The 20,994-nt window shown below is 44.5% G+C and overlaps 1 protein-coding gene across 1 annotated transcript in view; it reads right to left on the bottom strand.

The window, feature by feature from the left end:
• Positions 1-15,917, bottom strand: part of Fn1 (fibronectin 1) — a 72,154-nt gene extending 56,237 nt beyond the window's left edge. The window contains 12 exon segments of the mRNA XM_028870030.2: positions 365-508; positions 1,621-1,749; positions 2,921-3,073; positions 4,039-4,215; positions 4,806-4,985; positions 5,661-5,852; positions 8,083-8,238; positions 10,493-10,630; positions 11,729-11,860; positions 13,166-13,303; positions 14,194-14,322; positions 15,531-15,917. Coding sequence (XP_028725863.1) covers positions 365-508; positions 1,621-1,749; positions 2,921-3,073; positions 4,039-4,215; positions 4,806-4,985; positions 5,661-5,852; positions 8,083-8,238; positions 10,493-10,630; positions 11,729-11,860; positions 13,166-13,303; positions 14,194-14,322; positions 15,531-15,681 — 1,819 coding nt within the window. The 5' untranslated portion in view covers positions 15,682-15,917.
• Positions 15,918-20,994: the final 5,077 nt, after the last annotated feature.

Here is a 20,994-nt window from a genome sequence, read left to right as displayed (position 1 = left end):
CAAGTCACATTTTTACGTGCGCGACACACACACCACCACACCAGAGAGAGAGAGAGAGAGAGAGAGAGAGAGAGAGAGAGAGAGAGAGAGAGAGATAAAATTAACTGCAATGTTTTCACCTAACGGAATGCTCTGCAGTGTACAAAATGCAAAAAGGGTAACATGCAGCTTTTTATTGACTCTGGTGCTGTTTACCTGATGAACGGTGAAGAAAGAAAAATAGCTTTAGTAAAAATGTATTGGACAGAATAATGTAAGGATGGATTGGAGAAAGGCCCCCAATGTGGGCTCCCGATAATGAGGACTGGCGCTGTCCTGTTATCATGACCACCCACAGGCCGGGTGTCGTCTCAGACCTGCTTACCTGGGTAGGTCTGCAGAGGTTGGCAATGCCACTCCCCAATGCCACGGCCATAACAGTAGCACTGGTATCTGACGCCATGCACAAACTTCTCCCAGGAATCACCAATCTGGTAGAATGTCCGGGTCTCCGAATCCTGGCACTGGTCTAGAACGTACACAAGGAAAAGATTAAAACAGTCCCAAACATGTCATTGTAGCGTGAGAGAGCATATTCTTAAAATAGGAATAAGAGCTTGCAATTCTTCTTACAAATAGAGTTAAAATAATAGTTGTACATGATTGGGTGGGTGAGGTGTTGTGTATGTGTGTGATATGTGTTCATGTGCACGTGAGTGTACAAGCACATGTGTCTGGAGCCATTTCCCAGCTCTAAAATAATATTTTGTTCCAATGCTTTACCTTATAGGAAAACTAGCAGTAAAAACTAAAATGTACATATTGGGAAGGAGGGATATTTAGCTTCCTAAAGGGGAAACATTGCTAAATTTAAAATGTAAAGATTAAAATTTCAGTATATATTCATAATCTGAACATTACTTTAAAAAAATTAGGTATCAATTAAAATTTTTAAATTAGATATCAAAGTAACTAACTGACTTGCCATTTGAATAGCAAGAAAGAACTTTGCAATGACTTCATTTTATATACGTCTTCAAAATTCAGGAGCTAGTTTTACATTAATGAGCTAAATTTTAAACACGAACGGCTTCTCTAGGCCAGCCTCTTGGGATCTCAGCTTTGCAGTCTCAGGCCAAAACAAACCGCTGGGATCAATTTGTTGTCTCAGTTAGCAACCTGCCTTCTGCAGTAAAGGAATATGGGTTTTTGGAACAGGGCTGTTCTGAAGGTTGAACCTTCAGCATGAGCACAGACCTGTCTGTTATACAGGGAGCCAAAGGATGGAGTGTTTTGAAGGGAGGTATTTACCGGCTTAGGCCTGTACCCACGATTCTGCAGTGAGTAAAAGAAATGATTTTATGATTCACAACCAAAAAGCTTATCTCCCCTCAACTGAAGTAAAGCCCATGCTTGCCACCAAACCCTGAGCGGCAGGACAGACTGCACACTGGCTCACGATGAGAACACACTCTGCAGACCACTGAGTCGGGTCTGGAGCGAACGCAATCCGGCAGCAACAAAGAGCTTTCCTCATCCACCCCCCGGCTAACCGCGCTCTCCACGGTGGGAAAACCACGCTCCACGGTGGGAAAACCGCGCTCCACGGTGGGAACTCTGCAGTCGGGGGCAGCCACTTACCAATGGGGTCGCATTTCCACCTGCCCCGGCCCTGACCGAAGCATGTACAGTTCAGCATATGTCCCTCCTCATGGCGCTTGTGGAAGGTGTCGTTCACGTTGTAGGTGATGTCGTCAACGATGCACTGATCTGTTCGAGGGACAGTTGGACAGGTGACGGACGTTAACTGATGACAGAAGAAACTGGACTTTTTTTCAAAGCATTAGTTCTATTTGCTGGGTTTAACACCGCTAAAGCATCTTTTCTACTGGCATAAAAATAAACTTTTTCAAAGCTTAATAACACAACTTTTATTCCCCTCTTATTCTAATAGACTTATAAGTGTCATGGATTGGTCCATTAAAAGAAAAGCCACGGTAAACTACAGCTTCCTCTGAAGAAAGTAGTTTTTCAACAAATACACGTCTAAATCCCTGTAACATTCTTGTGTAGTTGATGATTTTATTTAAAGTTCTGGTTGTTCTCATAAGATGAGTAGAGAAATTTGTACAGCATATACTACAATTTGTGGTCTGGTTTCTGGAATGGAGAGGAGGATGTGCTTGTTGGTTTTTGCCAACTTGACACAAACCTACACATATCTGGGATGAGAGAATCCCAGTTGAGAAAATGCCTCCAGAAGACTGGCCTATAGGCTGCTGGGTGGGGGGGTGAGGCAGAGGGCACATGCCTTTAATCCCAGCACTCGGGAGGCAGAGGCAGGCAGATCTCTGTGACTTTAGAGGCAGCCTGGTCTATAGAGTGAGTTCCAGGACAGCCAGGGCTACACAGAGAAACTGTGTCTTGAAAAACCGAAAGAAGGAAAGAAAGAAAGAGAGAGAGAGAGAGAGAGAGAAGAAAGAGAAGAAAGAAGAAAGAGGAAAAGAAAGAAGAAAAAAAAAAAAGGAAGGAAGGAAGGAAGAAGAAGGAAAAAAAAAAAAAAAAAAAAAAAAAAAAAAAAAAAAAGAAAGGAAGAAAGGAGAAAGGGAGGGTGGGGGGGAGAAGAAATGATCGTATCTTGTCTAGACAGAAGAACACAGACATAAATAACCTAGAGCTACAAGGATCAAATGCTGATGCTCTCCCCTAGGAAGCCACCCTTTAGCTCAACCTAAATTTACACTCTGGGACTGTCTCCAGAGCCCTAGAAGCGCTCAGCACTCTCGCCAGCTTTTCTCAACGGGCTGCTGGAAATGAGAAACTTTTCCAGCACACTAAGTGAATGAAAAGCCTGGCACTGGGTGCCTCCTCCTCTGCTTTGGGTAGGTACAAGTTTTCACACTGTCTTTCTGTACCCTTGCTCATCAGTGAACCAGCGTACCTCGCAGCTGGGAGTAGGGGATGCAGGTCCATTCTCCACGACCGTTACCAACACACGTGCACCGCATCATGTGGCCCAAATCGTGCTGCTTATCCCACTGATCCCCAATGCGGTACATGACCCCTTCGTTGGTTGTACAGATCTCCTCATGGGCTGTTTGGAAATGGATCAAGAAATACTTGATCAATGGTCACAAGATACAAACAGGAATTAAAAACAGGAAGTGATGGGTCTTGTTCGATGATTTTAAGAATTCTCATTGGGGAAGAAGATGTGCATGCACAGTGCTGGGTGAAGGTGGAGAGTTTTGAACTCTCCAGGAAAGAGCTAGTCCCGAGGGGACTGGGGAGAAATACCAGAAGGGCTGCAGAATACTAGACTAGAAAAATCTCATACATTCATGCCATTGATTCTCATTGTCCAGAAGACTGGACTTAACTACAGCCTCGTGACTTCACCTATTTCAGCTCACTCTAGTTCAAAGGAAAACTGAGCTGAAAATCCCCTGGAAAAGTGATCTTTCCTCTTAAACCCAATGCCGTCTTTCGTTGAAATGAGAAAAATGAAGTGTTCCTCGTTCCCTTGCTCTGACCACACGTGACTGCGTAACACTCAAGTCCCTGATTCTACATTTGGAAAACCAAATGTCTTCTACAGGACTCTCAAAACTTAAAAACAAAATAACCAATACCTGATTCCTCCTTCTTTACTTAGGTAAACCAGGGACAGTTCAATACCTGTCAGAAGACAATTTGACTTATTTCGATCACTTTGGCTCTTCAGAGCTGTGGTGTCTGTCAAACCAGCCATGTGTTGACTAGTCTGTGACGAGTCAGATTGTTTTAAAGATACATTTTGTGCATTTGTTTGAAGACTCACAAAATTTTAAAAGTACCTAGTATTGTGCTTTAGTTCTTGACATTTAAGCCTGTCAATGGGACCTTTAAAAACACATCGATAATCATTGCTATTGATGGCTTTCTCAACTGGCAACCCGTAAGATATACTACATATATGGGCATCATACTTTGCCAAATTGTCTTAGGGAGAGAGGAAGCGATCAGCATCAAGAGGCTGCTTAGTGGAGCCCGTGCCTAACTCACAGGGCCTCGTCTTACCAGCCATGGGGCAGAATCCAAACTTCTGGTCCACATCATAGTTCTGGGTCGTCCCACACCATTTCATGTTATCCCGCCGGCCCTCCGAAGTACAGTCGGTATAATTGCGGTTATTGTATAGGAAGGGGAAGTGGCACAGGGCCCCGTTGGAATTCCCGCCTCGAGTCTGGACCAAAACTGCCCAGGAAAAAACAAACAGGAAGATTACAGCCGAGCTTCGGTGTGTACAACAAGGAGAGACTACCCACGGCTTAGCCAGAGCCGGGTTCCGGCTGCTCATTCCCAGAGGGCCTATGGCAGAATAAAAGGTATCTGATAATAGAGTCCTAAGCTTCTTAGTGGATTTTCATCTTCCCTTTCAAAATAGATTTAAATCTCGTGTTCTCCCAGCCAAGGAGGGAAAAGAGATTAAACGATAGCTTTGTGTAAAATATGGCTCTAAACAGAAGATAAGTGGAGGCACCCTTGACATTTATCCGGTGTGCTCATCGGCTCTGTGGGATCATCCACTGATTTCAATACTTGAGTGTCTTTAATCATGTCGTAATCCCTATGTGTCAAAATAATCACCCCGCAGGGCTTTTCCCCTCGGTATCATTTCCCCAGTGGTGCTAAGGGCCATGAGCCTCTGCGGAACTGGCTGTGTCTCTGGGTCCAAGCAGATCAAAGCGGTGTTTCTTGTGCGGCCTCACAATTAATGATTGACTGCGGGCAAACACAGGGGCTTTTTTTTTCCTCACTGCCCCGGCTACTCCCGGGCCACTCACCGGTATGGTCTGTACAGAAAGAATACTTCTGGTCTTGCTCGTAATTTGAGGTCGTGCTACACCACAGATGTCCATCCTGCCGTCCTTCTGTGGTGCAGGAGTAGAAGGTCCGACCGTTGTAGGTGAAGGGGAGGACACAGGGCTCCCCGTTTGAATTGCCACCGTAAGTCTGGGTCACAGCTACAAGCAGAACATACAAGCGTCTCGGTCAGTACTGTTGTGCCCCACCCCCACCCCACCCCAGCGGTGGCAAATTTCTAATTTCAATGGAAGCTGAGTTTGTGCCACTGAAGGCACACAGTGAGAGACATCTGGTTGATGGCAATTAAATGTATTATTATTTAGGATAGAGCCATGGGCCAGAGTTCCTCTGTTAGTGTCCATGAGAGCCATTTCTGCTACTGTGACTCAGTTTCTCCATTTGCAAAGCTTTATTAATTATGGTCCAAAAGACGAACAGAGAGAGATTTATGGTTATATTCGTAGCTGAAGAAATAGTATACAAGGCTATTCGAGGGGGAAAATAATGAAAGATAGACGTGCTTGTAACCTAGAAGAGGCCGTGAGTTGTTGAAAGACATCAATAATGGCAAATTTAAAACTCAAAATACAGATTATTAGCTATTAAGAAAACCAGGAGTCTTACAGTATCACTTTCGGCAAACACAGGTAACACAACAGTTTGTTTCTCATGATAGGAAGAAAATACACAAAGTAAAAAGACTGGAAGAAAATGTCAACCATTGTGATTTTTATCACAGGGGAATAAAGAGTATAAACTATTCTGGTTTTATTGTGTTACATTTTTAACTAAATAGGAGTTCCCCGGTGTTACTGTAGAGAGAAGCTGCCTACCTGTCTCCTGGCAGCTGACTCCATTGCCCAGGCAAGTGCACAGCATCTGCTTGTTTCCCTGTGACTTCAGCCACTGCATCCCCACAGAGTAGACCACCCCGCTGTCTGTGACACAGTGACCAAATGGAGCAGGCTGGAGGGGAGTCTGAGGCTGGTAAATAGCGGTCCGGACGTCTGTGAGGGAACCAGATCCTAGGAGCGTGAGAATGAAAAGTTATAAAACTAGAAGAGTGGAATCAATGCGTCCAGAACCTGACCTGGAACTTGAATCAAACATTCCTTCCATTCTGAGTTTTAGCTTTGGCATTCAGCCCAAGAATCGATCCACAAGACCCCTCCAGATAACCTCACCTGAGCCACCAGAAAAACCTATCTACGTCAAAAACATGATTCTGCCGCCCGGAATACCTTCAACAAACCTTCAGGCATGCCGGGAAGCCCCTTGGTCTGTGAACTCCACACTCCTCCATAGCTCCTCTCCTGCTTGGCTGCCAGCCTCTCCCTTCCACGTTGTAAGCTTCAACCCACTGACCTGCTCGCCGTTCCTGGATGCCATGCCCCTGCCCTCCCTTCACCTGAAGTGGTCTGTCTCTTCCTTCTTCCCTCACAGCCCTCATAAATGCAATGTGGGGACCTTCCTCTTCCTGAGAGACCCCGCCAATTCACAGCAGACTTCCTGCCCTTCTCTGAAACTGCACTCAGAGGAGGGTACCCTGGATAGCCACGGACTTCCTTCCTGTTAGTCCCTCTTCCTGGGTGTTGTTACTCGGCAGACTTACTCAGGGTGTGTGTGTGTGTGTGTGTGTGTGTGTGTGTGTGTGTGTGTGTGTTTTCCTAAAGCCAGTCAATCCTCACAAGTTTTCTCGGATAGGCACACAACAGAATGTGCTATCTTCTCTTGGAACTTTTAGAAACCTGTCCTCTGAAGGCCAGAGCCCACAGCAGCAGCAGAGCTCACAGGGCAATGACTAGCGGAGTGAGTTTAGCATCTTCCCCATCAAGGCTGAGCGATAGGACCCAAAGACACCTCAGAGGATGCCAATGGTGTCCAAGACCACATACAAGAGAACACCAAGCTCCTCGTAGAATAGTTTGTTTTGTTTAACAGGGTTTCTCTAACATTTTAATAATGAAGTGCCTCAGTATACTATCAGTAATGCCATAAAAATAGCACATATTAGTCATCCCAGTTAACTCCCAGTTAATCCTTCATCTAGTTCAATAGGCTGACGCTTGTCACTGTTCTCTTTCACCAATTGCTACTTCATTGATGATAATTAGATAATGTAGAGATCATCAAATCCAACCTTGTTTGCTTTCACAAGAATTAATTAGGTCAGGATAAACTCATCAAAAGGGAAAAAAAATCTAATTACTATTAGCTAAATGATTGATTGCTAAGAGGCTAAGTAACAAGGCTGGGATATCACATAGTTAAAAACTAGAGGAAAACACAAAGCACAGGATTGGGAAGGCACACCTCAAAGGCTGTGTTGCTTTCTTCAGATTTGTGTGTGTGAGAGAGAGTGTGTGTGTGTCTTATGCAGAACAGGCTTGACTAGAACTCACTAAGTAGCCAGGGATGACCTTGAACTTCTGATCCTCCTACCTCCACTTCCTAATCCCTGGGATCATAGGTACCACCAACACCCCCATTTCATTTGGTGATGGGGCTCGAACCCAGGACTTCGTGCATAGGGGGCAAGTACTCTATGTAAACACTCTCAGCCCTTCTTCAGACTCTCACAAAACACCTGTGTTCCAAGTACCTTTACCTCTTCAGTTGTCCTTTTAAATTCTAGACAATAACTATTGTTTGTTTGCATGCTGGGAATGGACCCAGGGCTGTGAGGACTCTAAGTGCATATTACACACTCATTCACTATTATTCATGCGTGTGAGTGAGGGTCCATGTGCACATGTATGTACACATGTGTGGAGAGCATTCGCATGTGGAAGCCAAGGATCAAGCCCAGAGCCAATCATCTTGTTCTCTAAGACAGTGTCTCTCACTACCCTGGAACCCCCTGCCAAGTAGGGTAGGGCGGCTAGCCAGTGCCGCCATCCTCCTGCCTCCACCTCCTTTCTTTGGTGCAGGGATAGGACCACCACGCCTGGATTTGCATGCTGGTTCTGGGCCCTGATCTCTGTTTTTCACGCATAAAGCACTGTACTGCTGGAGCCGTGACCTCAGCCTCACTGCGTTTTTCAAACCTCTGTTCTACCTTGTGGAGCTAATTCCATGGCTCAACCTCCAAGACCCATTTTTTTTTTCCTTCCATTCAAATTTTTTGTTCAAAATATAGAACGACTGTTTTTGAACAAAATTATGGAAGTGTTCTCAGCTGAAACTCTATAAATCGTCTTCAAATGGTAAGTCTGTCCAGCTCCTCCCCAGTGCCCGGCGGCGGCGTCTCCTCACCGGCCGATGTGCTCTGGAGAGCGTGGCGCTCACACTTCCATTCCCCTCTGCCGTTGCCTGTGCAGACGCACTGGAGCAGGTTTCCTCGGTTGTCCTTCTTGCTCCAGGTATCTCCAATCCTGTAGGATGTCCGGGTGTCCTGATCATTGCATCGGTCTGGTGTGGGAAAAGAAGCAATGGATGTAGAATTCCGGTAGGAGACGACAAGCAAGCATTCATTCAAACACAAACAGCAGTGGTGTAGTGGAACGCTTCTAAGTGGCTGTTGGTGTTACGTGCCCATGCCCAGGGCTGGGGCTGCAGATACTAAAATTCAGATACACGGGGTCACGTTTGTTACAATACAGTCCCATCTCTCCAGTTTGCCAAAAAAAACCTTGTTCAGTGTCTTTCACTGATTTATAAAAAAAAAAAAAATTTTTTTTTTTTGAAGATGTTTTACATTGCTTCTTGGACCCAATGCATTCTCTGATATTCTCCTATTCTTTTAACTCCTTAGAGACTCTCTCTTGGTAGTGATTGCATATGGCCCTGCTTGCAATAGCCAACCCTCCTCAGGACTCTAGGGACAACGTGGGGTGGGGGTGGGGGTGAGGGTAGGCAGTTGTCAAAGGGTCTTTGCCTGTTGCCCCAGGGAAGCCATAAAATGATTAAAGCGTCCATTCCTCCATTTGTTACGTTAAAAGACTTTCGGGGGAAACAAGGGAGATCCAGGAGAAGCCCCAAAACTACACAGAGAAACCCTATCTCAAAAAACCAAAAAAAAAAAAACCAAAAAACAAAAACTGTTCTGGAGTTAAGGAAGTTGTCTCATTATTGCTGTGAAAAAAAAAAAAAAAAAAAAGCTGGCCTCAGGCATCCTTACTGTTCCTTACTGTCCCTTCTAAGATTGAAGTCTTAATTGCTGCTTCTGTGTTCAAATTTCCCTGTGTAGAATTTCAAACTAACAACAGCCTTGGAATTTGCTGAAGCCTGGTTTTAAAATGAATATAAAATCAATGCTAAATACCTTGAATGTGGTTTATTTGTCCAGCTTAAAATAGTTAATTAAAAATACCAGCCAAGACCAAATTCGCTAAATGAAAGTAGATCATGGGAAACAATCAAACATTTCCCCCAAACTAACTGGTTCATTAGATCTTTAGCATTTAAAAAAACAGTCTTCTGAGACCTTTGTGGCAACATCTAATTCTGGGCCACCGATATGGCTCAGTGCTGGTAAAGGCACTTGCCACCAAACCTGACAACCTGAGCTCACTGGACCCTGCTGGGTAGAGAGAATCAACTCTTCCAAAGTGTCCTCTGACCTCTACCTGCACACTGTGGCATGTGTGCCTCCCACCTCCACACAAAACATAAACGGATAGAAAGAAATCCAATTCAAATTCTTACGTATCCCTTAAAACTCTCCTGATAGCAAGCTAAGAAGTTTCTCAAAGAAAAATCATTTGTTCAACAAAATTTTATAAGCGCTCACGCTCACTTTGTATAAAGTGGTATAGGGAGGGAAATATGAATTGGACAATGGCCTGGCCTTCAGAGAACACTGAGTAGATCAGAGATGAGGAAGGCTTCTATCTATTTAGTCATTTAGAAAGCACAGCATTAGGAGTGTCAACAAAGACACTGAAAACAGTACTGGGAAGGTTCAGGTGTGACAACACTCTTAGGTGAGGTCTTGACAGAAAGCATCGACCAGCAAAGACCTTCCTCTGATCTCCGTTCTTGTGTGTTTAAGGGTTTGCCTACATCAATGATTGATTTTTTCCCCGACTCAACATTTACAGCAATACCTAAGTCACAAAGCATCGAGACCCTTAATAGTCATATTGTAGCTCAAGACTAAAGATGGGCTATAATTCGAACAGTCTGTTAGCTCAATAAATGAACACACAGAAATTGATTCCAGGTTCCTATTGGAAGGATAATACTGAACACTTTTCATTTTCACTAGGTTTTTGTTTTGTAAATAAATCTTATTTAAACTTCAAACACAGAAGGAAATCTAAACTTTCAGAGCCTTTTATTTCCATGTCAATAGCTCCCTCATGTCAAAGGATTTATTTACATGCTACTTTAGGGATTTAATTGTCCTTAGTAGTAGGAAAATATCTCAGTGATTATCTCCAGGTCTAAGATGACCCATTCAGCATTTGAATAAACACTAGGGCTCTTTTTACTAGCTGACTGCCTAAGATAGTATTGACTTGAGAACTGCCTTTTCTACTTATTTAGTGTTCTCTGGAGAAGCAGAATGTGTTAGTTTTACAATTTTTCTGGACATCTTAAAGTTGCCAAAACATGTTGACGTGCTGGGCCTCTTCCAGGTGACGCAGCATTACAACTCTCTCTAGGAATCCTGAAGCCACCAGCAGGCCACATTTTCAACAGAAAAGAGTTAAAAACCTACTTCTGGAGGTACACGTGATACGGCCGTTGCCTTCTCCCACACAAGTACAGTCCACCATCATCCAGCCTTGGTAGGGCTTTTCCCAGGTCTCGCCCACGACATAGGAAGTTCCAGCAGCATGATCAAAACATTTCTCAGCTGTAGAAGAAATCAGAAAACAGAGAAAGAAGGAGAAAGAAGGAGAGAGAGAGAGAGAAAGCTATTTAAAATTATAGCATCTCCCTGTAATTTAAAGTGTAGCGTGTAAGCAAAAACCCAGCCACATTTTTTTTTAAGTAGCACTCTGTTCAGAAAAGAAGGCACGCCCTGCAGCTAAGCACATAGCAAGTAGCCAGAGCAAAAGGAAGCCCTGGGCCAGTTGGCAGGCAAATTCTTTTCTCCTAATGAGTACATAGACTGCATTTTCTGCCAGTTCCCAAGCTTTCCACTAGCATTTCAAGTGGAAAGAATCAATGTATACACCCTGTGGGAGATGATTCTTGCAAAAATCCCAATCTTTTTTTTTTTTTTTTTAAATCTTTAATTCATTGATGTGGTGCTGGGGATTGAACCAGGACCTTATGTTTGCTTCAGCAAGGGCTTTATCACTAAACTCTGTCCCTAAACCAAATCCCAACCTGAATTACGAATGACTTAAATAGAACAAGAAGGAAGCAATTTAAATTTTAGACTTCTATAAAAATCAAAGACAAAACAAATCTGAAACACGACAACTATGATTGGAAAACTAGGAAAGAGACACAAAAAACATTTGGATTCACCGAGTACAAATGAGGCTGAGACTAAAAAGAAAAAAATGTTTGTTTTTAGAGAAATTACCAAGGTGTGACCAGAGCCACATGCCATTTGGTGTTTCAGCCCACTGCATTCCAACAAGAAATGTGTCAAAAGTGTCATTTTTCCCCCCTTTAAATAACAAGTCTTCACCAAGGAGACAGCCTCAGATAGAAACAAAAGAAATGACTTCTTCCTAAATATTTTAACTCTCTCTTGGGCTTCTGAAATAAAATTAAGATTTCTCTATGGTTTGTACTTCAGGATCTGATTTCGTTAAGACTGGGGATCACACAACATTTCACAAATCCTTGAATTGTAATTCAGAAATCCTGCCCAGTGATTTGGGTTCCACACATTTCTGCACACCCCACCCCCACCCCCACCCCCCACCACCCCACCATCCCCACCACCCCAACCCCAACCCCGCTTCCTCCGCAATCATCCCGAAGAGCCACTTACCGATAGGTTTACAAGTCCATTCTCCTTTTCCATTTCCCAAACACAGACACTCTAACATGTAACCACCGGTCTCATGGGGCCGCCTCCACTTGTCCCCAATCTTGTAGGACTGACCCCCTTCATGGCAGCGATCTGTTACAGCAACAAAGGCAAAAGTTAGGAGGAAGTGATGCAGAGAATCAAGGGAGGTGGTGACCCTGTGTTCCACCTGAGATAAGTACTTAGCGGGGGCCCAAAAGAAACCCCTAAACCTGAAAACAGCTTTTCTGAAGTCAGAAGCAGGAGAAAGGCTAACAACTTATCTGCTTACTTTGGGTCAACTGTTAAAGCACCAAGGGAAGCCACAGGGAAACCTGAATAACAAAGGGGTCATAAATAATGGTTCCCCCAGAGACATCACAGATAATTTATTCCTAAGACAGAAAAGGGCTGGGAGGAATGGTCTCCTCTCATACAGTAAACTGAGCTGCGTGGGCAAAGCATTCCAATTTCCTGGAGTAGGGACAGGCTGCATTTTACTCTAGGATGTAAATGTCATTCTGGTGCAAAGCAAACATACACACTCATGAGTGTGGAAGCCCTGATTCTTTCTCAGGCTGTTAAGTCCAATAGCTGAATTGTCTGCAGAATTATGAACACTGTGTACTATTGACTCTTGACTTTTGCCAAGAAACTTGGGAAAACCCTAACATTAAGTGTTGGGAACATTGGTTGGGTGTACTCAGAAGGGACTGATTGGTTCTTTTGGACAGAGGACTTATATTTAAAAGCTAGTTTTTGGTGTTTTTTTTTTTTTTTTTTAAATACATTATTAATAGAAAGTACTGGCAACCCAGTGAGTCATACTGGAAAGATTGCTTTAGCTACAGAGTTCATGAAGCCCAGCACTTGGAGTTCTTTGGAAATACACTGTGCTCATGATCCATGTTGTATTTGAGAACAGACAGCTCAGCTCCCCTAAGTCTTATCCACTCATCATAAAGAACCAGACTGACCAGACTGCTTGACAAAGAACACAAGCGTGTCTGGTTCATCACTGCACATGATCATATGATGATCAATCTGGCTTGAAGACACCCAGGTAATTTAAAATAAGGAGGTCCTCTGGGTCTACTTTATTGAAAAGAACCAAGAGATCTACCTGGTTCCACTGTACACACACACACACACACACACACACACAGAGAGAGAGAGAGAGAGAGAGAGAGAGAGAGAGAGAGAGAGAGAGAGAGAGAGAGAGATTGTGATTCCATCTCTACTTAGATCATCTTCCTCTGCCTAGGTACAAGAAGTAGGTGGGTGACCACACGAATATGGTCATTGGGGTAGATCCCAAAGGAAGAAATATTCAGTCATGGGCAAACGGAAACAGAAGGGACAGGACAGATCAATACATGTCTATGGGACCTCTGTCACATTACAGAATGCCTTCCTTACTTGCAATGGTACAGCTGATTCTCCCTCGCCCAGCCCCGATGCAGGTACAATCCCAGATCATGGAATCTTTAGGGCGCTCATAGGTGTCGCCCACTTTGTAAGTGTTCCCGGTGTATTTGTCAAAGCAAGTCTCTTCAGCTGTGGAGAAGAAAAAGCCTATGTGAGCCTCACAAACATGAAAACTTCTCCACCCCTCCCAGCCATCTGAAGGAGACACCTCTCTTCCGTTTGACACGGAGCATGGCTACCTGTAAGCGCAATAAATGAGACTTAAGAAATTTCAAGTTACGCTTTAATGAAACCAGAGTTCTTGGCCTTGGGCAAGCTCTGTAACGTGTCCTCTTTTTCACAATGTAAAGAATTCCTCAAGAAGTCACACCCTAGGACCAGCTGAGTTGCAAGGGAAAGATTTCAAATTCCAAGCTCAAACTGGGGAAATCAATTCAAGGGCCACGTGGGAGGCAAACAGTGCGAAGGTTGCCTTCCTCTCTGCAGGCGCTGGCCTTTGTCAGCTGACTGAAATGTTTCCCCTGTAGCCAGCCGGGCAGGGGAAGCTGGAGGAACTGCTGTGATTCACAAGAAACCTATCAAGGGGCTTCCAAGTCTCAGAAGTGCTGGTGGTTCTTCATTGAACTGTGCTAACCAATCACTCTACAACACAAGCGCTTCAAAGCAGCTTTTGGCCCATAATCTGAGAGCCGAAGATCTGAGATCACTTTCCAATGAATTAAACTTTCAGAAGCAAACTTTTATATAAGTTTTTCTTTTTTTTGAAGGAAGACAGGCAAAAACCTTTCACTGTCTAATCAAAATCTTTTGAGAGAAGAAAAGGAAGGCTTTTGGAAACTTAGTGTGGGAGACATTTGTTTTAGAGGTAAGAGGAGCACGTGAAAAGCCAGTATCAGCAGTTTTACAAAGAGGGAATTACCGGCAATTGGGGTGGGGGGGGGGCAATGTGTTTTTATTGAAAGTTAACTTTAGTAAAGTCAGCCTCGTTTCTACCAGCGACCAGACTGCCTTCCACTTACGTTCAGGTTTACTCTCGCAGTTAAAACCCCGGCTTCCTCCATAGCAGGTACAAACCAGAGCATTGCCTAGGTAGGTGCGTTCCCACTGTTGGTTAATCTGATAGTGTTTCCCATTGTCAAAACAACCAGCTGTGAAGAATTGAAGGAAAGGGTTATTACAGCTCCATCCTCCTCCTTTTTTCCCCCCTACAAAATTATTGAATTTTCCCACCTGAATTGATGAGCCTGAACAAACATAAAAATCTCTTAAAAGCAATATTCCACTAAAATACAGATGTGGAAACTAGCTATCCAAAGACTAAAGCATAATTTATGTAGGTAGATGTTTAGGTATTTTTGTTCTTATCTTTTGACTTGGCTAAAAGTTATACAATGATGTCATGTCCATCTGGCCAGGGGAATTATATCAGGAGAGTGGAAACATTCTGATAGGCAAATAATAGAAATTACTTTTAAAACATGCGAGAGCCTTCATTACGGTTAGCCAAAAAAAAAAACAAACAAACAAAAAAAAAAAGACAAGAAAGAAAATTTTAAGTTGGGTGTGCTGCTGACCATGCCTGTAACCCCAGCTCTGTGGAAACTGAGGCAGGAGAAATGCTCCAAGTTGAACACAAGCCTGGACTACACAGGAGAGTTATCCAGGCTAGCTTAGGCTACAGAGTGAGACCAACTCAAAAAAAAAAAAAAAAAAAAGAGGAGGGAGAACTTTTAAAATTTCCTGTAGCCCAAAGTAAAGGAAAGGTGTGTCTGAAAAACTGTTAAGAGAAGAAATTCCAACCCTTGTTCTTGGTGAAGAATCCTGGGGTACCCCAAAAGCAGCACTGAGCCAACGACAACTCTTTCAGGTTGGTCAGAAACTACCTATTTAGATATTCTTTCCTCATCCCCATTTGGAAAATATTTAACCAACTATTTAGCAATAAAGAAAATATGGAGCAGGGGGAACCACGCTAATCTCAGATGCAAAATGTGTAAGTTCCTGTCACTTTGGTCCTTCACCACAAGTTTTGGCTCCTGGAAGGGCAATCCGAAGGTGTCGAATTTGTTAGCGCACCGGCGGGGGGGGGGGGAGGCCATATGGTCCCCACTTCCACTGCAGGATCTTCTCCAGGGCCCTCCACCCCCAACCAGCCTGTTCAAACCTAAGCCTTTTGTGTCCACAGCTGGTTTCTCTCAATAAAGCGCGCACTCACACACACACACACACACACACACACGCTCGCCCAGCCACGCACGCGCGCAAAACTTCAGCGACAACTTCAGACGGCGGCGGCGCAGGGGGACGGAGCCATCCCTTGCAGCCGGCCGGTTTCAGCCAGACCGTCGGTACTCACGCTTGCTCTGACTGACAGGCACCGGGGACTGGGGCTGCACGATCTGCTGAGCCTGCCTCTTGTTCTTCCCGGCTTCGGTGCTCGCCCCCAGGCACAGGACGGCCAGCAGCAGCAGCAGCAGCCGCCGCCCGGGTCCCGGACCCCTGAGCATCTTGAGTGCACGGGAGGAGAGTCGCCCTCCCCGGGAGGCAAGTGGCCTCGAAGTGCGGTTCCCTTCGCAGCCTGCGAGGCGGGGGGAAAAGTCCTGAGATGCGGGCGCCTGTTAAGAAGACGGGGGACAGAGGATGGAAAGACGGCGGGAGGGGACCAGAAGTTGTGGCCGCAGGTCCCGCGCTCACGCCCGGGGTATCCCTCTCCTCCCCCAGTGCAGCGCAGCGGGTGCGGGCGGCTGAGCCCCAAGAGCCGGGGCTTATATGGGACCGTCCCCTCCCGCCCCCCACGAGGCCCTGCGGGCCGGGGAGGAGGGACCGGCCCGGCTGCCCCCACCCCTCCTGCCGCCGCAGCCGCCGCCGATCGCGCTCCGATTGGCCCCGAGTCCGAGTGACGTCACGGGGGACGGTGGGTTCGCCCCGAACAAAAGAGATGCTGATCTCCCGCCAGGTCTGGGGCTGGAGAACTTTTTTTTTTTTTTTTCTTCCCCCTTTGGTTTCCTTTGCGGTCGTCAAACTTTTTGGCGGAGGATTGGGGGTAGGGATGGGAAACGATTGTAAAGTGAGGTAGACCCGGAGGAAAGGGAGGGAGGAGCCGGTGCTGTACGAAGCAAGGCTTGCCCCCTCTTTTTCCTTTTTTATTTTTTTTTTTTTAAATTGGTGGCTGTGGTGGTGTTTGAGGACATTGCGTCACCTCTGAGAAAAGTCTGGGCTCACCAGAGTGTATTTTGTGGGGAGCGAAAAAGTCCTAAAAGTGGCCACCACCTTGTCTCTCTGTAGGAATCCAGACTTCACTTTTGCAGCCCCGGGGCGGGGCGGTTCCTCCTGGGTGCTTTTCCTGGGTCTCCTGGGCGCCGCCTAGGGTCCCCTTTCTTTGCCTTACACTGTTGGGCTCAGACATCCCCCCCCACGCTTCCAGGCGATACCTACGTGGTTTCGAGGAAGAGCCGGCTGGGAGAGGGTGAACGCGGGGCTAAGGTGACCCTGGCCTGAGCTCCCACAGCCCCCCGGGGGTTCTGCGTGGAGCTCTGCAGATTGCAGGCGAACCCACAGAACCAAGTTTCTCCGCAAAGATGAAGCAACAGTTTCTACGTCCCGAAGCAAAGTTTTCCTTTCCTGGGAATGGAGTGCCCGTCCGTTTCTTTGAGAAGGAGAGTGGCCAACAGTTTGAGAAGGGGACCGTTGACCTGGCCGAGGAAGGAAGGAAAAACCTCCCCGTCCAGGCCACGTTCACTGGGCCATTTGCACCCAAAGCAGAGACCTAGGTGGCCTCTGTGAGAGAGCTGGGCCGGGGGTGGGCAGAAAGACCTTTAAGTCTTGCCTTCCTCCAGCCTTCCCCGGAATCCCTTTGCGTGGTCATTTTCGTTTTTTGTAGACTTCACTGTCATGGAAGAATTCCGTTATCCACACCCCTCCTCCACGCCAGATTTTTTTATATATATATATTTCAATTGTTATTTGCTCCAAGAATGTATAAAGTTCCTTTGAAAATTCTTCGTGCTTTCTACACTCTTGAGGTTGGCAAGGGGATAGGAGACGTCCCCTGCAGGTCAGCAGCTCTAAACATTGGTCCTTTTTTTTCCCCCAGACACACACTTTTTTTTTTTTTTTTTTTTTGCTTTTGAAGGGGCTTCAAAACGAGAAGCCCACAGTTTTCAAAGCAGCATAAACTCACCCCAAACTTGGCTTTCCCCTTCGGTTAGGCACGAGGTCTCGTTTGCTTTGAGAACATATTAAAGCTACCAGCAAAATATGTTATTTCTACCAGGTTCTTGTTTTCGCCAAAAGTTCCGCCTTCGGTAACTGCCGTGAGGATAATTTGAACTGTATGCTCTAAAAAATCCTCAACACATTAAAGACACAAAACTAACATTTATATTTATTGATGTAAAGAACTAAAAACAAAAAACCACAGCGAATACCAGTTCCTTATAAGTGGTGTAAAATAACTCGAGAATCTTTCTGACCGACACTCGGAGTTGAAGGAGTGCCATAGATTGCCCCAAATTTAGAATCCCGTCTGGGTTAGTTTTTTTGGAATTTCTCATCATCCCTTGACAAAACAGTTTTCTCTTTCAAATATAAAAGGGCTCCTTGTAAAACAGTGAACTTCTGGGAAGTGTTCCCTCCAGGGGGGAAGGTACCTGGAAATCAGGATGCTTGCACGATAAACCTGTAGGAAAGGCTTTTTGTAAATATGCAGATTCTGGAGGAAGGAAATAAGCGGTTAGAAAAGAATTTTGTCACAAAAATATGATAGTTTGGTATATTTACTGTACTCAAAATACTTTAGAATAATATTCCTATGAGAGCTTTGCGGGGAGCCCCCTTTACATTTCAGAAGAAAGTTTTCTCTTTCAGTTCCATAGAAATATCTCTAGCGGCCTACAAGCAAAAATATAATGATATTTGACAGGAATTTCATAGGAATCCTTAGGACTTCACCCTTTTACTTGAAAGTTGTGTTTTGTTTTTAATTTTGGAGATGGAGACATTTTCTTAGTTAAGATAAATCTGCCTTGCTACTGTATCCTTCTGAGATCAAGATTATCTCCAACTTAGAGATAATTAAATCTTAAACACTACACCTGGGGTGGGGAACTGTAGCTATCTCTAGCACTGGTTGCTCTTCTAGAGGACCCAGGTTCTATTTCCAACACCCATATGACCATGAACAACACCCACATGACCATTCACAACCATCTGTAACTCCAGGTCTAGGGGAATCTGTCTCCTCAAAATTAGGCAAATCATACCTCAATAAAGTTGGGAGTTTTGTTTGTTTGTTTTAGGACTATTTCTGTGTCTGTGATACTTCTAACATTTTCTGATTTCATTTCAAAGCCTTAATCCTAGGTTCCAGCAACGTCCACAAAGCATCCTCATGTCTTAGTTTTTCTAGAGGGAAGCTGACCTTCAGTATAGAGGTGACTTTCCCCATCAGCAGCTTGTTGGGGCGCTAGCTGATTGTGTGTATGACGGTGTGCATGTGACCAAGAGACACAACCAACCACGAAGGATGGTGCCTTTCTTCCTCCTGTAATTGCCACGATGACAGAATTGTCCCAGTGTTTCTGACAACTTAAAATTTCACTAAGCAAAGGGGAGCGCATCCATCTGTGTTTTGCTGTTGGAAGGAGATGGTTAGGAGCATGTGTGGTACAGAACCGAATTAGATTGACTTCTTTCAAGTCGAAAATTGGAGGTGGGCTGGGTGAAGAGCAAAGACAATTTATCAGACCCACTTATTCAGGGTTGAAATTAAAACAATTTACAGGATGGGTTTTGAGGGTGAATTTTTACTTCCTCAGTGAAAATGTGGGTTTGTTTAAGACTAATAAACACGATAGGCAGTATCCCTACTGACCAGATCCGTTGCCCGGCGGGGGAGGGGCATCCCTGATAAGACCATCTGGGCTTAAAAAGATACAGTTGGGGGGCAGTAGCTGTTTTTTCTGATAATCTTTCCCCTTTATCCTGCCGTTAATCTCTCAGTCCTGCCTGGGGAAGCCTTTGGCTGGGTAACCTTGAAACTTTCAGTCTCCAGATCCTTCGGCTTGTTCATAAAATTTCCTGATTTTCTATAGGTAGGCTGGATGGAGATAAATTACAGTCATTTTTGTTGCTTTGGGGTTTGGGTGTGTGTGTGTGTGTGTGTGTGTGTGTGTGGTTTTTTGTTTTGTTTTTGTTTTCGTTTTTTGCATGAAACACTTATTTTTCTCCTGAAAACAGACATGCCTGCAAAAAATGCTGCTCATTAAGCACAGGTGTAGAAAAAACATAAATTGCCCCATGGGCAGCCTGAGTGAACAGAGTGTCTGAGCAGTTTGTCCAGAATTGACAGTCAGCCTGCAACCAAGGAGAAAATATCTGATAATGGTTTTAAATTATGCCATGGAAGCTAGCTAGTTTTAACTTAATAAGCATTTTGTTTATATTTAAAGTTACTTTTTTTAAAAAAAAATCAGCACTTTAAAAAGCCTTAATCTACGCCTTTTGCTCCTTAATGGGAAGACTCTTTTCTCATTAGAATGATGTCACTCCCAAAGGCTTTGCAGAGGAGTCTACTTTAAAACGGGAAGAACTACTGTTCAGCTGGACCACATCACCAGACCATCTCTGCTTCTCCAAGATAGGCACCATGTCGTTGGGAAATTCTTATTTGTATGAATTGTTGATTCTTTTTCCAGAGTGGCTTTATCTTATGTTGGCAACATGGTTTCATGTCCAGTTTTGTTTTATGTTGGCAATTTGTTCTGGGAGATTGACTTAAAAAAAAAAAAAACTTGAAAGATTTTTCATATTTAAATTATTTTCCAAGTTTTTGCACTACATATTTCAAATTTCTCATATGCAGTTGGCCAGGGAGATAGAATCAGATGCATTAAAAATAACCACAAATATTATGATTTAAATAAAAATGTATACCAATAGTAGACAATTAGGATAGAGGTGCCAATAGTCATTGTGTCTAGTTATGGTAACCAATAAAGGACATATCCAACGGAAACGATATATAAAAACAAAGACAAATAGACACTTCTCTCAAAAATTTATACTGAATTGTATCCTAGATTAATTCAATATATTCCTTTATTGGCTATGAAAGGTTTAATAGCATGGAATGGACACCTAAAACCCACTATTTTAAACATGAAAAAGGAAAGACATGGATCCCATGCATAGAATCATAACATGTCAACACCTTAATAGAAAAAAATTAAGGAAGTAGAATTTACTAAACACGGATCGGAGCCAGATGATTGGCTTACAAACTACCTACCCGGTTTCTCACTCCCCTTCAGCAACTGTCTTGTTTTGCAGAGTTGGGGCGGGAACTCAGCCTGGAGTCTTCTGGGCAAGTGCTCCCACACTAAGCTCCGGCCCCAGCCCCCACCAAGAACTTATGGGAAAGCCCCGTCACCTTCTCATCTTTACAAATGAGACCCTGTGGCTCAGAAAATCTCTAGAAAGGCATTTTCTAAGTCACCAGCTTTGTAGAAATAGTGTGCCACTTCATAATCTCACTCTTGCAACAAAAGCCTGGGCAAAGCGATTGGCTACAATATTTAGGCGGAGGTGGTCTTCCAGGGGAGGCTGATTCATCTAAGAGAGGCCACATGTGAAGTTACTCGCTGTCCTACTACTACTGGTTTGGGCTTGTTGTATAAGGGCTGGTCCATCGTCTAGCACTTCGACTACCACGGGGAAGACATTGGTGGGGGTGGGATTTAACCCAGCCAGGGCTTTGAACATGCCCAGCATACTCTACTGAGCTACAAGCCCCTCGCTCCTAGTTTTGGCATTTTTGAATC

The sequence above is a fragment of the Peromyscus leucopus genome, chromosome 13 (genome assembly GCF_004664715.2).
Source record: "Peromyscus leucopus breed LL Stock chromosome 13, UCI_PerLeu_2.1, whole genome shotgun sequence".
NCBI lineage: Eukaryota > Metazoa > Chordata > Mammalia > Rodentia > Cricetidae > Peromyscus > Peromyscus leucopus.
This window is presented reverse-complemented; position numbering and strand designations above follow the sequence as displayed.